The sequence below is a fragment of the Cyrtonyx montezumae genome, unplaced genomic scaffold (genome assembly GCF_038088225.1).
Source record: "Cyrtonyx montezumae isolate F1298 unplaced genomic scaffold, pur_monq_1.0 scaffold_25, whole genome shotgun sequence".
Classification (NCBI taxonomy): Eukaryota; Metazoa; Chordata; class Aves; order Galliformes; family Odontophoridae; genus Cyrtonyx; species Cyrtonyx montezumae.
This window is the reverse complement of record NW_027071992.1, coordinates 16543392-16565272: the sequence shown is the minus strand read 5'-3', so window position 1 is coordinate 16565272 and position 21881 is coordinate 16543392. Positions and strand designations below refer to the sequence as shown.

General features: G+C 44.9%; 1 protein-coding gene across 1 annotated transcript; it reads right to left on the bottom strand.

Moving 5' to 3' along the window:
- Positions 1-8146: 8146 nt before the first annotated feature.
- Positions 8147-21308, bottom strand: AQP3 (aquaporin 3 (Gill blood group)). The gene is made up of 6 exons (XM_065740095.1): positions 21094-21308; positions 12205-12331; positions 11897-12034; positions 10344-10462; positions 9721-9938; positions 8147-9053 (listed from the first exon to the last, which is right to left on the bottom strand). The coding sequence occupies exons 1-6, from the start codon at positions 21199-21201 to the stop codon at positions 8885-8887; spliced, it is 879 nt and encodes a 292-aa protein (XP_065596167.1). The 5' UTR covers positions 21202-21308; the 3' UTR covers positions 8147-8884.
- Positions 21309-21881: the final 573 nt, after the last annotated feature.

Genomic DNA, 21881 nt, shown 5'->3' with positions numbered 1-21881 from the left:
GAGAGGACACCCTAATACATCTACACAGGGCCTGCAGACTTGTGCCTCAAATGTCTCTGAACACCTACATTTAGACAAATGAATTGAGCCTATCATTAACAGCATCAGTGAAGCAATTCAAACCCCACTGCAATGTACTCACAAGGTGACCATTTCTCTAGGCAATTTGTGTCATTTTAGCACAACAGAACCAGCATGCATATGGAGAGGAAATGGATCTTGGTGTCCCTGTGAAAGTGGTGATTGTGAGAATTTTGTTGTTTTGTCTTCACTCCTGCTCACTCAGTGCGGTTTGCCCATCTTGCAGTGTCCTTGTCTATCTTGCACCCATGGACTGCAAGGCTCAGATAGAATCAGCTCCTGCACACTTCTCTGTGCTGAGTCTACAAACACTCTTGTGCAATTGTCCCTCTGCTCTCTGTTTCCTGGAGGCAGCATAGAGGTTCTCAGCATTTCACATTTCGTACCTGGAGGCAAAAACATTGTTGTCTTCATCCCCGTATCAAGAGCATTCATCACTGTGACATGCTTTTTAAGCTCAGCTGCTCACCAGCACATTGCAGGGCTGGGCTGCATTGTCTGACATCTGCTGAGATCTTGCAGCTTCTGGACTAAGGGGCAGTGAACATGAGTTAGAGATTTGGCAACTCTTCATATTTCTGCTGCTCAGAGATAAACGAGGCTTTGGATGCCGCGCCTATTATCTTGTATTTCTATGAATTTTAGGAGTTTGCACACCACCTCTCTGGTGCACCAGGTACTTAGGACTGGGTAAAAGCTGTGTGTCTTGAATTAGAAAAGAGTAAATCATCAGTACAACAGATACATAGCTACTCTGCACTCAGCGCTTTCCTGAGGCAAAAAGGTGTGTAGGATCTCAAGAGAAAAGCTCATAACAAGATCTGACCTGCCCACCAGCTCTCTCTCCTCTCCACCCCATTCTTGCACTAGCATCTACATTAAAGTCTCACATCTTATATCTGGATTGGAGCTTTTCAGCAGCCACCACACAGAACAACACACAAGGGGCACCAAGACACCCCACAACACCCAACTACCTGCTTGTGAGCACCACAGCACTGTCAGCTGAGCTAGCAGGTGCAGGTAGGTGTCCTCACCTACCTATAGGCAAGAGGCAGGACACACCCCAGGCTCTAGGACTTTCCTTCTCTTCCCTTGGGTTAGGATGATCAACTGCAGGCATAATTCCCTCGTATGCCACCAGCTACAATGATTGGCCTCACTTAGGCTCAGCCCTGTTAGCCAGCTTGTCTGGGCTGGACTTGCAGATATAGATGAGGTTAAGCTGTATCTTGGTGCTCAAGTTAAAAAGTTTCATGGGAGCAAGCAAAAGGAAGTCAAAGACACTTTCATTTGAGGCATACAAAGTGTAGGGTAGCAGAGAATGTTTTGTAGATTTTCCAGATCTCAAGGAATATGTTTCAGCCTGTTCCAGGCCAGCAGCAGAAACGAGTAGAAAGTAAGTATCCTGGAGAGGAAAAGGAGAAGATGGGGTAGATGGGAACTATGCAAATCCCTGGCAAGGCACTAAGTTAGTTTATGATCCTTCAGCCTCTTCCTCCTAGAGACAGACAAGATCAGACTGTATGGAGCTATGAGCACTCCGATCAAGCTGTAGACATCCCTGTTCATTGCAGGGAAGTTTGACTAGATGGCCTTTAAGTGTCCATTCCAGACAAATGATTCTATGATTCTTTGATTCTATAACCAATAAAACAGCTATATACTACTATATTTTTGGAAGTCTGTGCTAGTTGGCACCTTGAACCTGAGAGCTAATTCTCCTTGTTACCTTCCTCCCATTTATTTCATTTTCTTCCATTCACCTCCTTTGTCAGAGCCTGGATCATCCCCAGCTGGACATGTTCTGCTGAGAAGATGCCTTGCTAATAGTCATTTCTCCTCAGATCTGCTCTCAGACAGATGTTGAAGAGCAGCTAACTCAAGTTGAAGTAGAAAACGTCTGCTGGAGAGATCTCACCCAGACCTAAAAGCTGCAGATCACGTGAAAGCTGCAAGACTCTTCCTATGTCCTCTGCTGCTCCTCATACTCTTTCTGGCCAAAGGGGAAATGTGCACCCGGGCTTGAGCTGAGTCAATCTGTCCCTCTGTGTGGCTCTTAAGGAAAACTGTTCTTCATTGTAAATGCCACCTAGCCACAGCCAGTAACATGATAGATAAGGGATGCCCATTGGCCATGCTCCAGAGGTATGGGCATCCTTCAAATTCATCATCAGTGAGAGCTGAGCTTCCTACTTAGTCCTTGGGATTGGAGCCACATGCACTGGCAGTGCAGTACAAACATATCACAGAGTCATAGAATCCTCAGAAGGGACATTCAAAGGTCATCTAGCTCAACTCCCCTCAGAGCCTAGTTCAGCCAGGCCTTGAAATTCTCCAGGGATGGGGCATCCAGCACTTCTCTGGAGCAACCTGTTCCAGTGCCTCATCATTCTCACTGTAATGGACTTCTTCCTTATATCCAACCAAAAGCTACATTATTTAGTTTCTCTTTGTCCTATCACCACAGACCCTGCTAAAAAGTCTATCCCACTCTTTCCTGTAGCTCCCCTGTAGATACAGACAGGCCGCTCTCAGGTGTCCCGGAGCCTTCTCTCCTCCATGCTGCACAGCCCCAGCTCTCTCAGCCTGTCCTCGTAGGGAGCTGTTCCATCCCTCGCATCATTTCTGTGGCCCTCCTCTGGACGCGCTCCCACAGGCCCACGTCTCTCCTGTGCTGAGCACTCCAGCTCTGGACGCGGTGCTCCAGGTGAGGTCTCACAGCGCGGAGCAGAGGGGCAGGATCCCCTCCCTCTCCCTGCTGGCCGCGCTGCTTTGGATGCAGCCCAGGATCCGGCTGGCTGGCTGGGCCGCGAGGGCACACTGCTGGCTCACGCCCAGCTGCCATCCACCAGTACCCCCAGGTCCTTTCCAGCAGGGCCGTGCTCTGTCCCTACATCCCCTGGCTTGTATTGGTAGTGGAGGTTGCCACAACCCATGTGAAACACCTTGCACTCAGACTTGTTGACCCTCATGAGGTTCACCTGGGCGCACTGCTCAGCCTATGTCTCTCTGGATGACATCCTGTCCTTGGGTGTGTCAACTGCAACCCACAGCTTGGTGTCATCAGCAAAATTGCTAATGGTGCTTTCGCCCCCACTGTCAATGTCACTGATAAAGATACTGAAGAGTATCCACCTGACCTCTGGCGGACACCACTCATCACCAATCTCCATCCAGACATGGAGCCATTGACTGCTACCCTATGGACTCAATCCTGTAGCCAGTTCTTTGTCCATTGAACAGTCCACTCATCAAATCCATCTCTTTCAATCTGAAGAGAAGGATGGTGTGGGGTACTGTGTCAAAGGCCTTACTGAAGTCCAGATAGATGGCATCAGTGACTCTTTCCTTATCTTTAGATGCAGTTACTTCATTTCCTGAGAGAAAAACACACATATCTGCAGAGAAGTGATGAGCTGCCATCACAGCAGAGGCCCTGACTTCACCATCCCATCTATTTAATTGGTAGCCAGGCTGAGCTTCATCAGGGAACTGTGAGGGGCTTTCAGAAAGTAAAGCACATGCCAAAGGTTGAATTTGTGGAGTTACTGACCTTGGAGGTGTTCAAGAAATGTGGAGATGTCACACTAAGGGGCATGTTTAGTGGGCATTAATGGGGATAGGTTGATGGCTGGACTAGATCTTTAGGGATCGTCTTCACTATAACAATTCTGCAATTAGTTGTTGGCTTTGCTTTCCAAATCCCATTCCTGAGGAGACTGTAGTGTCATTACTCTCCATAGCCCTTGTGCAGTAGAATGCCTTTTGGGATCATCAGTTCCTCCCAGAGCAGTCCTGTGCTGTACAAGCTCTTCTCCCTTTGCTGAGCTGAGCTACAGCAGGGCATCTGATTTCCTGGAACAAGAAGGGAAATGTTCTGTCCTGCCTGCATCCTCCAACCACAGACACAGCAATGGGGAAGTTTGCAAGTTGCAAGCAAAGGCAGCTCAGGCAGCAAGGGGAAAGGCTGAGCGTGGTGAGGGGCAGTCACCTCCTCCCACATGGGACTGGGTATGAAGGAAGGGCTGGTCTGCAATACAGGTGTCCCTGTTTTAAGAAGGCATTTTGAAATTCCCTGTGTGGCCAGTGAGTGACGTGGGATTAAAGGAACCCCTACAGTAACTTTGATTCACACACCACCTGCAGCCAGATTTACCATATTTTGTATGAGCACTGGTACCTGCTCGGCAGGATTTGCGTATGCAGACAAAGGGCTGGGGCTGCATTCTCATAGGTTACATAGAAATATGGTATTTTCCACTTGCTTCCCACAGGTATCACTGATGTACCACTGGCACCTTACTGGAAAAGGATCCAGTACTGCCTCTGTCACTGTGTTGATGTAACTTTATAATGTGTTGTTTACATTGCATTTCAAAAGATGAAAAATTCCATGTCACAAAGCTTTTTGGGTAGGTGTATATCAGCCTCTGATTGCTGACATCCAAATCCATTAGAAACTTTTGGTATGACGGATCCAAACCACATTTTTCGCCCTAGGCTTGTTTAAGGAGGGAACTCTTCTTTTCATTCCTTCTTCAGGCTGCTGTTGAAAGGTTGGGGGAGACCTTAAGATGTCTCCTCATTTTCAAATAGTTCATGTTTCAAATAGAAAACATATCTTCAAATCTTTCTTGACTAAATTTTAAAAAGACATTTCTGCACTCATCACGCAGTAATGTTAAATACAAGACACATGCTGCAAAACTTTGCTGCCAGAAGGCTTCAGCTGCTTCTTAAATAAAATCACTGGCCTTTAAAATGATTTTCTGTGTCTTTCACACCTTTATGCTATTGATGTTTCCCTTCCAGTGTGACTTTTTAGTTGTCTTTATACAGCTACACATGAAAATATTTTCAGTTTGGTAAACTCATTTGGCTGTATAATTGTTCTCCAGACCCCCAGAGTGAAATGGTTATGCTCACTTCTTCAGCCAAATTGCAGCACATGACAGCAGCTGGGTTGTATCATTTACCTTGAGCTCTTTCATGTCTTCCTCATGTGCATACTGCATCTAGAGAAACCCCTCAAGAGGGTTGTTGCTCCTGAAGTAGAGCTGAATTGGACTGAGTCAAGAGGAACTTCCTGCTCAGAGTGGAATTTGTGCTGCCAGAAAGGATTTTTATTGTCCTTCACACAGTAAACAATTGGTGAAAAGGTGGTTTAGTGAGGCACACATCCACAGCCCCTACAAGCCTGCAGAAGTTCCTGCATGGTAATGATGGGTTGACAGATGGACTAGACGATCTTTGTGGTCGTTTCCAGCCTTAATGATCTGATGATTCTCTGGATGTGCACAAGCTCTGTACACACCAGAACTCTGGTCTTGCTGGAATTGGGCAGTGGGCTAAGACTTCCTTCTACCCTGGGGTACATGATGAGAGCAGAAACCTGGGGCTCATGGAAATTCAAGCATGATATGAGCATGCAGAACTGTCAAGGACGTAGAGAATCCAGTCTACATGGCCTGGTCCTTGCCAATGATATCCAACAACAGAGCCCCATAACTCCTCTCCTTTGGCCTGTCCTGATAGTGGCCTTGTAACAGCTTTCAGGTATTCTCACACATGATGACCTTGCCTCAGTCCCACTTGCTCATAGATTTACCAGTTATCTCTTTTGGATGGAAAAGGATGAACCAAGGAGAAGGTGGTGAGGGAAGAAAAGGGAAGAGTGCAAGTAGCTGAAATGTCCACGGTGTTTTTCTTTGGACATAAGTGGAAATCTGCCCTGGGGCAGTGCCAGCAGACCAGCCAAGAGCCAGCCTGCTCCTGCATCCCCAGTACTCACTGCTAGCAGATGAGAACTGAAACTCACTTCAGAATAGAGGAGCAGTGCCTCCACACCACAGCACCTGCAGCAAAGAACTCAGACACAGCTGACAAGAAGAACTGAACCCTTGGCCTCTTTTCCTTATAAATTTCAGTTTTTAAAAGCCAGAGAGGATATTTCCTGTCTACTTGACCTTCTGTAATATAGATGTCTGGGAACTTCCTCCTCAGGGATTTGCCCTGGGAGAACAGCTTGCAGTTCAAAACACCTTTGTGCAAGACAGCCAGTCTTAATTTGAAACCCTCACACAATAGATATTCCACAACATCTTTGTTCTAGTGACTAATTACTCTCCCAGTCAAGCATGAATAATCTGAACTGTAGATTTATTTCTTCTTACATACTAAGTATATTTCAATAGCTTGATGGTTGGAATTCATCTGATCTAAACTCTAGTTGCCGTTATGAGGCCAGATGAGTTTTACTTCTCCAAGAACTGCAAAGGCATAGTGATGATGATTAATTGTTTTGAAATTTAGGTATGGGAAAGGGAAAAAATAGAAAAAGGACAAAAATTAAATCTTACTTAGCTCCCATCCACTCACCTCAGGCTGAGGATCTGCTCAGCTGTGCTTGGCTCTCCTTCAACAGATCCCCAGAAAATGGAAGACTGACACAGTGGAAATATGGCTAAGACAAAATATAGTCAAGATTTGGCCTGAAAGTGGTTTTGCTGCAGTTTTAATAAGGATTGCAACATAGAACACTGAGGCAAAAGAAAGGTAAGGTTATAGAAAAAGGCATGGATAGAAGCAGGAGGAATGTGGTACAAAGTGCATAAAGATAAACAGCAATCCTAGAGTCCACAGTCATCACGAATGTAGTAAGAATTTTAGCTGAAGTCATCATGTGGTAGAAGAGTGGAAAGAGGGCACAGTCCTCAAGAAAAAGGGAAAGCAATCCCTGCAGCTACATTAGTTAGCTGCAATAGCACAGAAGGCTTTTAAACATATTTTGAGGGATAAACTTTCAAGGCAGAAATGAAACAAAGATGCAGAAATGAGACAAGGAGAGAGCACACCAAACATCTTTCTTGATAAAAATCATTTGATTTCTAGTTGGCGAATTGAAGGAAATCACATTCATCCAGCCTCACTGAACTGCTCAGCTGGTACCGTGTGGGAAGTTATAGATGTATTTCAAGGCTCTATTGTTCACAGAGGAAAAACACACCAGGACATAAATCAGAATAGTTGTATTTACAGAGAACATAGGCTGGAAGGATTGTGCAATTCTCTAAGCATTGGGCTCAGGTCTGCATTACTTGTGTTCACTACATCATGCAAGGAAGCAACTAGCACAGGTACTGAGTCTTCTCCTGCCTACCCCCAAAATGAAAGGAATAAAGCATCAGTATTGCATGTAGATATATTACATGAAGGGGTTAATTCTCTCTTGCTAACACAGGCTGGAGAGAGGAAAGGGATTTGAGGAAGCTTTTGCTACTGACGACTTCCTTTCTATGGCAAAGGTTACTGTCAACAGCTTAAAAATAAAAAAGGCACTGACATCTTACAATGTGGGTATTGACATTTTATTTCTTAAAAAGGCAAAAAAAAAAGAATATATCATTTTAGTTACTGGAAATGTGTACAAAGTTACATATTTTGAAGAATTCACACATTAAAGAAACATTAAAGAGTTTCTCTAATGCAGAGGCATGGGACCTACGAATTCTTTCACAACTGATACTGTTAGTTTCAAATACTCTGTATAGCACTGGGAGAGCCAGTGATCCTCTGGCACACCAGTGCTACAGGTGCCAGAGGTGTCTGAACTCAGTCCCTCGTCAGAAAAAATGTGGTAGAAGGTCCTGAGTGTCAGGGATGTCCCCACAGTTCTGCAAGGTAGAAAACTAAATGCTCAAATCACACAATGCCAAAATCTAAGACTATCTTGGGCAAACCCAACAGTTATCTCAAAGCTGTCAGAGAATAGGCAGTTCCCACACATCTTTAAATTAAATGATCCCCATCTTGTTTTGTAGTAACAGCTTTATAAGGAGTGCATTTATATATCTCTATAAAAAAAATACTATTGTGAAAATTTACATGACACACACAACTTAAGCAACACCATGTTTTCAGTGGAACTTGGCTATTAGCTGCTTGCAGTTTATATACAAAGCTGATTAATAAGAAAGGCTGCTGCAGGGAGCCAAGCTTTCTTTCCAGGTTATCTCCTGACTAGAAAAAGGATTTCCTATGTTTTGTCTTCCATGAGTGGCAATATTGAAAACTGATTAAAACAGCAGGGTGCAGTAGCTTGTAAACATTTTGTCTCAGTATTATATTAAAATCCAGTGCATTGTCACTCTCTGCTCTGACATTATGGATCAGCGGATTGATACGAACTTCTGTGAGCTCATGGGAGAAATAAAAATTGTAGCCAATTAAAATATTTTAGCTAAGTCCATTCCTGATGTCAAGTCACTGACTTTAGAGCAACACCAAGCGTGAACTCCATCCATCATAGAATTGCAGGCAAATTTTTACCAGGATGTCAGAATTTCAATTCCATACTAGAAAAAACAATTTATTTTTCACATGGTCCCCACTCTGCAGATAGGACACATGTTTAGAGGGAAGCAGTTTGCCAAGCTCAAAGGCCAGGCCATCAAAGCAGCCCAGGAGATCCCCAGATTCCTGAGCATGAGGCCCATGCTGGAGCTGTTGAACAGCAATGCCCACCTCTCTCCCAATTCCTAAAGTTCTCAATCCCCTTCTAGTAGTAGGGGAAGATTGTACAATATTGCATGGAAGGAAAAGGCTCATAGGAAAGTATCTAAAGCAAATGCAATAGGGATATTTAAAAAAAAATAAAAATAAAAATAAAAGCTAGAATAACTCAAAACAGGAAAAAAAAACCTCTTCCTGTTTTTGTTGAAGCTCTTCTTAACTCCTCCCTCCTCTTCACCAGCTGCAGTCCTGAGTAACGAATGTCTGCCACATCTGGATGGCAGCTTCCTCAGACCCTTTCCTTGTGCTTCACATTGGCCAGCTTGACTGTTTCCTGCTCAGAGGCAGGTGGAGAAGGCTCATCATGACATCCAATCATCAGCTGGTAGACTATCACTCCCGCAATGGCCCCAAGGAAAGGAGCAACAATTGGAACCCACCACCACTGCTTACCCGTCCTAGAAAACAAGAAGGAAACGCACAAGGTTAAGAACTGCAGCCTAGGCTTTAGGATACTTGTGTTTCAATCTGGAATAATGCAAAAATCAGGTTATCTGCAAACATTCCCATTCACATGCAAGACAGTAACTCTACATCTGCAGCAACATCCAAGGCAGATGCTGCCTCTTGCTGCAAGTTCTCTGCTCTTCAGAGCAGCTGTTTCTAGAACTCCCTCCCCACTGAGAAAGTATAGAAACCATTGCCAACTGAGCTAGGCACTTTCACTTCCCTCCTTCTGCCTCTAGGAAAGCACTCCTTCACAACATATAGCCTCTATTGCTCATAGTTCTCAATTTTCTCCAGGTTCAATATAATACAACAAAGACCCTGCACTTCCTACCATTAAAAAAAAAAATAAGGATAGGATCATGTTCAAGGTGCACCTGAGCTTCTCAACTCTGAAATTTCCTCCCCAAATTTCAGTAATTTTCAGGAAATGGTTGTAGTTCTATGATTTCTTAAGAAATCAAAGCAGAGAAAACTGTGCCTTTTAAAGAGGTTTATACATTCCAAAGACACCTTAAGGGTGCTAAGATTTTCTTCGGTGCCAGAGGTACCACCTACTTGAATCTGTAACTTTGCTTTCCCCCTGGATGCACAAGGTTTTCATTGGCAAGCTCTTACCAGAACACTTCAGCACCCCATCCAGCAATGGCTGTGAAGAGACGAGGCCCAAAGTCTCTGGCAGGGTTGACAGCATAGCCAGAGTTGAAGCCCATGGAAGTTCCAATAACAAGGACGACAAAGCCAACTGTGAAAGCTTCCAGCCCCGTGGGAACAGGGTTGTTGTAGGGATCCACTATAGCCAAGACGCAAACAATCAGGGAAGCAGTGCCAATGAACTGGGGAGGGAAGGGAAAAATCAGAAAGAAGAATTTAATCCAGACTAATCTTTAAGCCAAGTTCTTAGGTCTTCTGAAGTTCCATTATTTTAGGACTCATTCTCTAAAGTGAAAAAGCTACAATAAGACATCCCATGGCATCATCAGACAGAAGAAGATTGAGTGCCCAATTGAGAAACAGATGATGGAGCATGCTCCTCCTAGCAGCCTATAAATTCCATCATGCCCACACCTCTTCCTTGCACATGGAAGAGTATCAGTATCTGTGTGAGTAGCCAAATCAGAAGAAGATATCTTCCAGAATGTGTTTCCAAGCTGTGATGCATTCTCTGACCAAAAGAGAGGGCCAGAACCAACCCAAAATCTCCCTCTTCAAGTACTGGCACCCTCTAAGCACCATCTTACCTGATCAAAGAATCCATTAACAACATTCAGATGCTGAGATGGGTAAGTGGCAAAGATGCCAGCAGTGGCATTATCTCCCGTTACATATAGGTGGTTGGAGCCAAAAGCCCAGATGGCGTCTGAAGGTGGAGGAAAAACACCAATTAGAGCCCAAATGTACATTAGTCTGAATACTAATTCCCCCTGCAAGGTGCCTAAATGCCCGTGGTGCTACAGAAGTCCAAATCTCAGATATTGTTGTGGATCTGATTTGTAACAAATATGATTTGGACCAATCTCTCACTTTTCCATACAATTAGTTTCACCTCTTGGGGCTGCCTTGTAGATCCACTTGCCACTCATCTACTGCTACGCAGAAGCTGGATAACTACCTTAAGAAAGTTGAATATGTTTCCTTCATAGACAGTTAAGATCAAAACAGATGCTTCCTGAAGGCAGCTTGTCTTTGTTTTAAACAGTGGCTTAGGATAGGACTAATACTCTTCTGCAAAGAATCTGACTTCAGCCATTAACTAAAAAGGTAACTGATGTTGAACTGGAGTTGTGATGTTTACATTAATAACAGCACTTTCCCCTCCTTTGCTCTGAAGTGAAAAGCTGCTGGTGATAATGCCCGGATGGCAGTTTCCTCCCTCTCATGCTTCAGTGGAAGCTATGACAACCTAGATGCTCTGCTCACCTGAAGGAAGTATTGCTCCTAATGACTGGGACAGACATTAGAAAGCAAGTCTGAGTTAAAAAGTTACCCTTGATATTTGAAGGTTTATTTCTTTTTTAAATCAGTAACCTTCTCTGTGGATCAGATACAATGAGGTTTAGCTTGAAATGTTTCTTCACCAAGAAGGCAGTGGGCACAGAACAGGGCAATGGGCATGGCCTCAAGCTGCCAGAGTTCAAGAACTATCTGAACAATGCACTCAGGCTGAATACTGAGTGGTCCTGTGTTGGGCCAGGAGTTGGAAACGATGATTCTTGTGTGTCCCTCCCAACTCAGAGTTTTATGTGACTGTACACTGCAGTAGATGTAAAGTCATTATTACAGAGGAGTCATGTCTTCATACTCACTGACACTATCCTCATGCCATTCCATCAGGAACACCAACTAGACTTAACATTCATTGAATCCGGAGCATAGGTAAGTGCTGATTGCTTTGCTTGTTTAAGCTACAGCATTACAGCAGCACTGCTTTGTCTGGAGCTAGCAGTATTAAACCTTTTCCTGACCAGCACAGCATGATCCGTTTTTATATCGGCTTTAATAAGTAGCACCATGAAAAGAGGAATAGATTCATGAGTAACTGGATTTCCAGGTTGATTTTCCAAGATTTAGAATCACTCTGACAAGGGATGCCAAAGATTCTAGAGGTCTGACTCTAGTATCCAGACTATGCAGAAAAAGATCCAGGTGATTTTTTATTAATTTAAAAAATAATAGAAGAAAAAACAGGATAAAATGCACAGATGTGAAGTTTCTCTCACTGTTATTTTTCATCAACATTTCTGGGAGATTTTCTATAGTCCAGACAATAAATGCACACACTTTCTTCACCTACCATGGTAGAGCCCAAAGACTATGCCAGCTCCTAGGAAAGCTCCAAGTGTCTGCGCCAGAGCATAAACTGGTAGCTTGATCCAGGGCTCTCGAGCCAAGAAGCACATGGCAAAAGTGACAGCTGGGTTCAGGTGTCCACCTACAGAAAGACAGAAGGTTAGTGCACTTTTATGAGCAGAACTTGGGCCCATGAGATGAGCCATGGCACAGTAGTCTCAACAAAGGAGAACTGCCACATCTGCAGCCACCTAGGCCTACACATGAGTTGTCACAAGTGAAATCCAGCTCACTCACAGAGGCACAACATACCTGACACCTGTCCTGCAATCAAAATGCCAAGCATCACAGCAAAACCAAAGGCGAGATTAACAGTCAGGAAACCTCCATGGGTCCCTCTGCTGAGCACAATCTGTGCAACGGAGCCACAGCCAAAGAGCTGAAAGAGAAGAACAGACTGAAATTACCCTCTGTGATTTACAACAGAGCCAGTTGCTGAAAGACACTCTTGACTGCTCTGCTTATAGCTGCATGGACCATTGCGGCACACCCATAACTCAAAGCTTTAGCATTCAGTCACAGAAAGGTCACAAGGAAAGCCTGTCTCCTGGATGGGAAAACTGAAACTACGACCAAAAGAAAGTTGAAGATACATCAGCTCATAGTTTACATCTTCAGGAGACTGAACATCTTTGTCCAAACATCCAAATTTATGGTGGCTAAAAGTAGGCAAGAATCATTGCTCAGATAAGGGGTCTACAATCCTTGTTGTTAAAAAGGGTTAATAATTGTCTGACACAGTAGCACATAGACTAGCAGGGCACAATTTTGCTATTGCCTGGATATGAAGATGTGGCTGAAGAAGGCTATGTTCGCCTTGGCATTCAGGGACATTCCTTTCAAGCCATGGCTGAGGGACTGATGTTGCCTTCCTGAGCTGAGGTACCTGTGGTGGTTCCAGACCCAAGGTTTGCTCACTGCCACGGGCATTATGAGTGCAGCCCACACCACCTTGACACAGTCATATCCTTCCTGTGGCAAATTCATGCGGGAGGAGATCAGGGCAATAAAGTTGTTCTGTCTCTGCAGTACCAACAAGCATCAAGCACTCTGGGTAACAACTTATTTTTTGTTGGGTGTTTCGTGGTGTTACCTAGCAGCTAAAGGGAGCATGTGCTCATTCTAAAAGACATTTGATCTAAATGGGCAATTCTTCTTTTCCCAATCACACCCAAAAGCCATGCTTTCCATGTTCAACCTTAAAAGCCCAGACCAGTTTCCCTGAGCTGTTTATTTCGTCACTCATCCAGATGGATGCCTCCTGCCTAGCCATGTCCCTCCACTACCAGCATAAAATTTAAGGAGCCATAGTCCTAATCTTCTTTATGGTTTTATCTTTCACTGGCTTAACTTGAACAGATTCTCAGTATATATCAGGGGTGATCTCATCACTATATACTGAGAACATCCTCAGACTAGGACCAGAATAACAGCTTGCTAAAGATCCTCAAGGCTAGTGCCTATACCTTGTGCCCATGTCTGTCCACCCATCAAGATTTTCTGCTTCTTTAATGCTAACTCCATTATTGCAGGATTACTCAACTGCCATGAAGGCAATATCTGCTCTTAGGGCATAAACAGGCATCGGGTAGGCAGGAGTGGATCTCTTCATCTCTCCTGCCAATGTTGGACATACCTGTTGAGCAACAAAATTCAGTTGAAGGGCAAAGCCAAAACACAGCTAGTTCATCCCCTTGATAACAGATGAATTACTAAGAAAACACTGCACTCAATCTGCTGGGAAAGGAGCGGCCAAGTAGGCTGCAGGCTGACTCATGAGGTGGACACTCTGTACTCAGGTACTTCTTGGCACTGGACCCTCTGTTGGAAGAACAAAAGAACCTGTAGAACTCGTTAGATAATGGAGTGATATCCAGCACTGCTTTCTACTGGGTACATAGCAGCCTATTCACTGTCCTAATAACAAGACTCTCATCTTGAAACCCACAGCAGAGAGATACCTGGGCAAAGGCAGAAAAGATGAGTTGTGCAGCGAACCAGCTTTGTCCAAACCACTGAGGGAAGCATAACTACAATTAAGCAAAGAAAAACAGGCTAATGACCAGGGTGACATCTGCTCCTTCCCAGAGGAGTCTCAGCTCATATTAGACAGAGGTTTGGACAGAGTACTTGGCTGTGGTGTTTATGCCTCTACAGCCACAAGGCATATCAGTCTGACCGGGAGGTGAGCCCGGGAAAAGCTGCAATAGGCAGCTGAGTTTGGCAGGGTTGGCCCCAGTTTACTGTAAATTTTAATCACAGTATCATAAAATGGCTTGGTTGGAAAGGATCTTAAAGATCATCTAGTTCCAATCCCTTGCTGTGGGCAGGGTTGCTACCCACTAGATCACTTATTCCCATTGATGATGGAATTTATGTTATTCACTCTGAAGGAACTGGCAGTTCCATGAGTTGATGGTGGTTGTCTCATCAGACACATAACTTTTGGTCACAGAAACCATTGAGTAAAGTTCTCCACTCCACCATCCACCACCACATTTACTCACAAAGGTCTTCTCTCAAACTGGAGGAATTCCAGCTCTGCGGTTTCCCAAGAGGTTATTTATTCTCCATCCTTCTCTCTGCCATCCTACACCTGGCAATAGCTCTCCAGTTTTTTCTCGGAAGAGTGTCTATGAACTGTACAAAAACACCCTGGAGCCACTCCACAGGAGCATTACAATTACTTATCAGATATCCCCTAAGAACTGTTTGGCATAATTCAGCATAACAGTAGATAAAAATGACCCTAAGTAGATTAAAAAAAAAAAAAAAAGTAAGGTAGCATTTAGGGACAAATTCGAAGTTTTATATGCTTGTGTGCAATTCCATCCCACATCAATGGAGTACTTTAAGCATGAACACATTCCCTTACATGATGTCCAGACCATGCCCAGTCCTGTTCTTGAGGCAAATGGTTTTACATTAATGCAGTTGATACAAGCTGGCAGCACTTGGTGGCAGCCAACAAATCACTTGCACAAGTAGTGTGTAGGGGTAGCTTTGACACATGTACGAAGTGGCTATGTTGTCTGGAGGGATACAGTTCCTTGCATATGCAGACACAAAATCTACAGTAACTACCATCAGATATGTGTAAAATATATGATTGCCTGCAGCAAGATGTATTTTGCACCTTTAGTCATTTTTTTTTTTATGACTGATGCAGTCATCTTGGATGCCCTTCACACACAGAGAGGAGAAATGGCAGCATGTGGAATGGAGCCCAACTTCCCAACATGGGTATCCAAATCAAGTCAAGTGGTTTGACTTAGGGTCTCATTTCTCTCCACTGATGTAGCCAACACTCAGATCAACCAACTCTGATTTTTCTTTTTAAGTTTAGGCAGAACAACTCCCACTACTTCAGTAACACTTTCCTTTCCTTTTTTCTTTCAAGATCCCTAAAAAGGCAGCAGTGACAGATATGTCAGAGCCTGGATGACATACCAGAAGCACTTATTGTCACTGTGACCTACCATGCTGATCAAGGGGGTAAAATTCAAAGTTTACAATCCTCTGTGACAGATTTTGTCATGATCTACTTTTCCAAATCTTTGCATTGTCAGATGCCTATTGCTTTGTTGTGGTAGTGACATAAAACTTTTGGTCACACAATTTCCAATTGGACTATTTGTTAGTTTTCCCTCCAGAATTTCCCCCTCTTCTCCCAGGCCATACAAGCCAGGAAACCCTAACCATTCTATTTTCTTAAGTCTTTCTTTTCCAATACTTAAAGAGTTCAGAAGCAACTAGCCCGAGTTGTAAGGCAAGGAAGATTAAATCAAATCAAGCCAGCATTCATCCAATTAAAATCCATGGGCTTGAGCTCATGCAATGTGTCCACTACGGCCAGGACATAGATGTGCACACCGAAGGGAAGATGATCTGTCATTCTTGACCTTAATCATCTGCTGCCAACACATAGTTTTTATGTTACTGGAAAAACATCTCAACCAGCAAAAACTCAGGTGAGTCCCTCACAAGGCAGGGTGTGCAGCAGTAGCTGTTATATCCCCATGACCCATTAGGCAAGTGTTTTTTTTAAGTGCTAATAAAATGATTGCAATAAACCATTACTCAGATATATTAAAGCGACTCTCCCAGGAGTTGAGGTCGATGCACCCATTAACCAAGTTAATGGAAAACAGTCCTTTAATTTCATCTTACTGGCTCAAACAGATCTAATGGCTTTCACAGCCAACAGGAAAGCTTCTCATTCCTCTCTCCTCATGAGCTGATCTAACTCAATGTGCCGCAGAAAATTAATAGGAATACACTATGCTCTGCAGGATCAGTGAGTTGAACTGGTTCAGGGATGAAAGGGCTGGCAGGCAGACTCCAGAGGTTGAAAAAAGGGAGGAGACAGCCAGAAGCAGGTTGCTGGATATAACTTCATACTCAGAAAAATTCAAAATCCCTGTGTCCAGGTTGTGTCTGAGATGGCCATGTGGCTTTTCCACCCTCCAATATGATGACCAATATTCTGCCTTCTCCCTGGCAGAGAAGCCCTGGAGTTAGTGGAGCTGGTAGGATAGGATCTTGGAGGACGCAGATGTGCTGAAAGAGCTAATGAAATACTAAGGGTTAGCGGGCTTACAGACACATCCCGATCAAAACAGCTCTTCAGATGATCTCAGGAGAAGGAAAGCACAGCAGCCAAGTTCCCTCCCTCTCCTGCCCTCTTTCCTTTGTTGGTGCTCTTTCATGCCTTCAGGCTCAACACAAAAGACCTGGATGGATTTGCTCTTGTATTTTAGACTGACTGATCTCTAAATCAAGACAGGTTTTGTTGGGATCGCTCAGAAGGACTGTTATTACCTAAGCTGCAACTTTACTCTTCAGCCTGAAAAAAAAAAAAAAAAAAAAAAAAAAAAAACCAACAAGGATTAGGTGCAAACCTAATCACTTCAAGTGCATGGGAAGGGCTGCTGAGCCCCTGCTGCCCTCCGGTGGACAGCGAAGGTGTCGTAAGGGCAGTCAGACCCTGGGGATAAAGTAGGGGAAGGAATCCTGAGCTATTGGAAGATTTTAAGCATCAGGTGTGTGGAGACCTCTCTTCATATCAGAGTGGAACTCAAACCCGTCCTTCCAATGAAGGGGTAGAAGACTATTGCTTTACAGACAGCTCAAAAACCACTCCCCACCTACCTTCCCTGTCACTAAATGCAGGGCAGGGTTAAGAGATTGCGAAGGCCAACCGTGGCCCCTTGCTGCCTGTCACAGGAAGTAGGACCCAGGTGGGTAGATCTGAAGACAGATCTGTTTGCAGTATGCATGGACCTTCCTCAGCCTCAAGGCACATACATCCAGAAGACCTTCAAAAGCCACAGGGGCGATGCAAGGAGAAACATTTGTCCTCCAGCACTTCTTGAACAAATAGGTGGGAAATGACTTAGAGGTTGATAAAGAGGGGAGAAATATCATATTCCACAGCCTGTCTGGGCTTACCATCTCTACCTAGCAGCCAGCCCTGGTAGAAACAAAAGGCAGATTCAGATGGTCTGTAACGTTACAGCTCCCTCTACACTAACAAGTGCTGTCTTGGAGCCAAGTGAGCCAGCAGGACTGGGGAGATAAGAGGAACTCAGGGAAGCTATACCATAAGTACACAGCTGGACAAACAAAACTGCTAAGAGCTCAGTGCATAAAAAGACACTGAGCAACCTACAGCAGGGGGGGTTGGGCATTAGTGAAGAAACTTGTTATTTAGTTTGTTCCTTCCCCATGCATAATGAAGTGAGAACACATTCTGATATCCCTAATGTCCATCAGATAAGGAGGCCTTAGCTCTCAGAAGCACTTGGGCTTCAGTCAGTGTTGGGCATTGCTGGAGAAAGCTGTGTCCTACCAGGGCAAGCTGTAGTACCTGAGCTCTCATCTCTGTGGGAAGGAGATACCTCCCTGCTCCTGCACTGGGGCAGCAAGGGTACAATTTGAGATGGTTAACCAACAGCTCTTCTGGTGGAAGAGATGGTGGAGAACAGCAACACTGCCAACAGTTGGATGAGGTTCCCCTTGCCTTGATCATACCAACCACCTTACTAATTTGGTTTCTGTGTTTTGCAGCACACTCAGACTCTAAATAAAGTTCCCACCTGGCCACAAAGGCAGGACAACCTGGCTGAAAAGCAATTAGGAATTGTTTTGTTCCTTCCTCGTGCCTCAACAGCAGTGAATCATAGTTAGTCTGACTTGGAAATCAGTTACAACAGCAAATTACTTCTCCTGCAAACGTTAAAACTGATCAGGAACAGCTTTGGTATTTGCAGCCAGCAGACCAAGGCAAACAGTCTGAACTTTCAAGGAAAGCACCAAGACCTGCTGGTGGAAATCTCTCTTTAGTGAGTTGCTACAGCAATAACACAAACAACAAGTGAGTTGGAAAATACCTTTGGTGTTTGCATTGCTTAACTGTTGCCAGCAAGAGGTGCTTCTGACACGGATATAAAGTTCAAACCTAACGTATCAGAAAGTATATGTTGGGGGGGAGAGGCAGGGGAATGTCATCTTCACTATCAAAGGAAACAGAAACAGCACTAAACTCTTTTAACAGGAGTGCAGCTCCATTGTGCAAGTCACACAGCAAGAACAGCACCTCAAGAGCAACTCACCTTCATGTTCTCCAAGGTTTGTCTGCTTAGTTGAATTATTTTCCTTATCTGAAGCAAAAAAGGCATTATTTTTTCTTAGGCAACATTCTGCTGCCTTTATAACTCTTACCAGCAGGTAAGAACTGTGGGGTTCTGAAATGGTTTTGCTCTAGAAGAGCTTTAGAGAGCTTCCAAGATGCAAGTGAGGGGGAGGAGGGAAGAAGCTGAAGCCATTCCAATATCCATGGCAGGACAAGCTCTCCATTACACAGTGCAATCTTAAGTAAGCTGCAAACTTTAAACATTGGGCTCAGGAAGTTGACTTTGGTGTGAATGGTGCCAAGCCTTAAATCCATTCCCAGTGTTGCCCAGTTCTAGGGAAATTCCTGAGCAGTCAACACCACCTCCCACAGAAACAGCTTCATGGATTCCATTTTCTGGAGCCCACAAGAGATGCTTGCTGGCCTTAGGTGCAGGTGAATAAATTCACTTTCAGCCCAGCCTGCTGGGACTTCTCCTGCCACCTGCAGGGACTTCTGCAGGATTCAAGTGCCCATTTTCCCTTCTGGCAGGATCAGGATCTCTGTCTTGGGATTATCTGACCAAATCCACTAACAAAGTCCTCCAAGAAGGAAAAAAGTCAACTTCAAGACCTTTGCTACTGCCTTCAGGACAGTTGATGAAATAAAAGGATATGGATGATAGGTAGCAATTAAAAAAAATACTATATTTATTTTAACTTTTAATAAAGTAAGTGGCTCCTTATTAGCAGAACAGACTGTGACAGCTGCAAGGGACCCACTTTCATCTCTGTATTCCATGCTAACAGCCAGGCAGAGTTTGACATGCCTGGGACTTCCCAGCTCTCCCACTGCATCTGCTCCTGCACAGCACACTGCTCCCACTGCAGAAGAGCTGCAGAGATCCCAGACCACTTTGGGACACAGTTGAGAGTGACAATAAAAGTAGCATTTTCTTTGGTCCCAGGCACCAGCTCAGGGAGTCCTGTGCAAGGTGACTATATTGCTCTTCCACACACATGTGAACGTGAGCATGCTGCTCACTGACAGTGCCCACTGTTATTTTGGAACCTGGATAAGAGGTGGGACCAAACCTTTCCTGGGGCTCTGAGCACACACTTACTCCTCTCTGCCCCAAAGCAGCAAGACTGCAGGGGAAAGTTGTGTCAGCAGAAAGAATATCTTGTTTTTTAACCACCCTTTTGAAAGCTCACACAGCTGAATATGTGCCTCATTTCTCCAATAGAACTAACCTGGCTAGCAGGAGACATTATTCTTCCCCCTAAGCACTACCTTGCTTCTATCCCATGACTCAATGCAGAGATTTTCTGTTGGTTTCATTCCTATCAGGTTCTTCTCACTTTTATCACAAGTTATTTTTCCCAGGGAAACCAACAGGACACATCTTAAAAATCATCAGAGCTGGGTCATTCCAGAGATAAAGCCACTACACCCTCCACAGAGTTGCTTTCTTTTAGGAGTGGTAGCATTTTACAGTGATGTTTATACCCCCATGCAAGACTCAACAATCCATAAGCAAACACAAGACAGTGTGTCAAACCCCCAGGAGCACGTATGCCTTCATCAGCCTTCCTCTGCTCCCCCCAGAACACCAGTTACAGAGAGGCATAAACCCACAATCACTCTGCCACATGGGTTTCCACCACTTCAGATGAAGTTTCAGCTACAAATGGCTGTGCTATTACAGAATGATTTGGCATTGCACAGTCCTTCATGTTTGGATGCCCAACACGAGATATCTCCATCACAGCATTGCTACGCTGGTGTGTGATCCCCATCCTTCACTGCTGTCCTACCTGCTCAAATCAGCCTTCAGCCTCAAAGATATCCACCCCACTTCATCCCTTGTATCCCATCCCTTTGGAAACCCAGCACTAAAGCGGGCAGCAAAGTTTTGTTGCAGCCATTGCTTACAAAACGATGTGTTTTGTAGCAGCAGTGACAGCGTTGCGCTGCCACGCAGGTGGGATCAGCTGCCAGCATGGGCTGGCCTGGCAGCATGCAGCCCTGCTGATAAGACCCTGGAGGACCTGCAGCAGACAGCAAAAATTATGCTGAAGCAGTTTAAATTCTGTTTTTTTCTTCACAGGATGCACAAAGAAAACAAAGCAAGGAAACAGTTTTCACTGCCCGGATGATAACACTTGAACTATTTCAGTACCAAGTAAATACTCCAGGGCAGAGTGGGAAAGGAAGTTTTGCATGATCTCTAGCAAAACACTTGCTCAGATGCTGAGTCTGCTGCCTGCAACACACGGACACACTACAGTCCCCCAGCACCTGCTGAGCAATGTGAACCCCACTCCTTGCCAGCAGCCCTGAAGCTCACCATACAGCACAGGGTTTCCCCTACGGATAATGGCTGTCCCAGCAGACAGGTTGCACAGGAGTTGGGCTCATCCACATGCAATTCCCAGGAGCAGCACATTACCAGGACTGTCACATTCCCTGTACCAGGATCATGTCCCACACCAAGACAACATCCCCATGCCCCAGTGCAAACTCACCACCAGGATCAGCGTCCCCAGGCACTCAGCCAGCGCTTGCCGCACCAGTTTATTTCGGATCCTCAGGTGCTCCTCAATGGTAGCAAGCACGTCCTTTTGCCTCCCCATCGCAGCAGATGTGTCTTCCCAGAGGTGTCAGGAACCAGCAGCAGCTGATAAAGCCTCAGCAAGGTTTCTTCTCCAGCAGAGCTGCCCTTGCTTATAAATAAGTTTGCGGTGCCTGACACACCCTCCCCCCCAGTGACCACACCCCTTACACACTTTTCAAAACCCTTTTTTCCTCCTCCTTTTCAGCATGAGAGAGACTAGGCTATTTTCTTCTTTCTCCTTATTGCCCATATAGGTGAGTGAAAGGCTTTCAGAAGTAGGAATTAAACGTGGCAGAGATGTCCCAGCCAAACCCACATCCCACTGATTGCATGAGGCTGCATCTGCCTCTCCCCAGCTCCAGCTGAGGTACAGAAAGCCAAACCTGTGGACCAGATGACATCTTTACCCATCTGTACTACCACAGTACCCAGCTTTCAGCCTGCACTCCCTCCCTAGCCCACAGCACTACAGCAGAGGTATTGCTGCCCACCAGCTGGATGAGACTGCCTGGATGAAAAGCTGTACCCGTCCGTGGCACTGGGGCTGCTGGCAGGATGCATGCCACTTGTGGCATCTGGTTTCTGTTAAGACAGCAGTAAAAATTCCCCAGGCTTGACGCAGTGCAGTGGGTGAATGCGCAGGATGGAGGGGACCCCCTTCCCAGATTTGTTCCCTGACTCCTCCGCAAAACCACTGAT

Bases quoted from the DNA above. Each gene is read 5' to 3' on its own strand.
- AQP3 (XM_065740095.1), bottom strand. From the start codon at position 21,201: ATGGGGAGGCAAAAGGACGTGCTTGCTACCATTGAGGAGCACCTGAGG. The intron at 12,332-21,093 runs GTGAGTTTGCAC...CTTCTCTTTCAG, and splicing joins TGGGGACGCTGATCCTGGTG to CTCTTTGGCTGTGGCTCCGT. The intron at 12,035-12,204 runs GTATGTTGTGCC...GTCTTTCTGTAG, and splicing joins GATTGCAGGACAGGTGTCAG to GTGGACACCTGAACCCAGCT.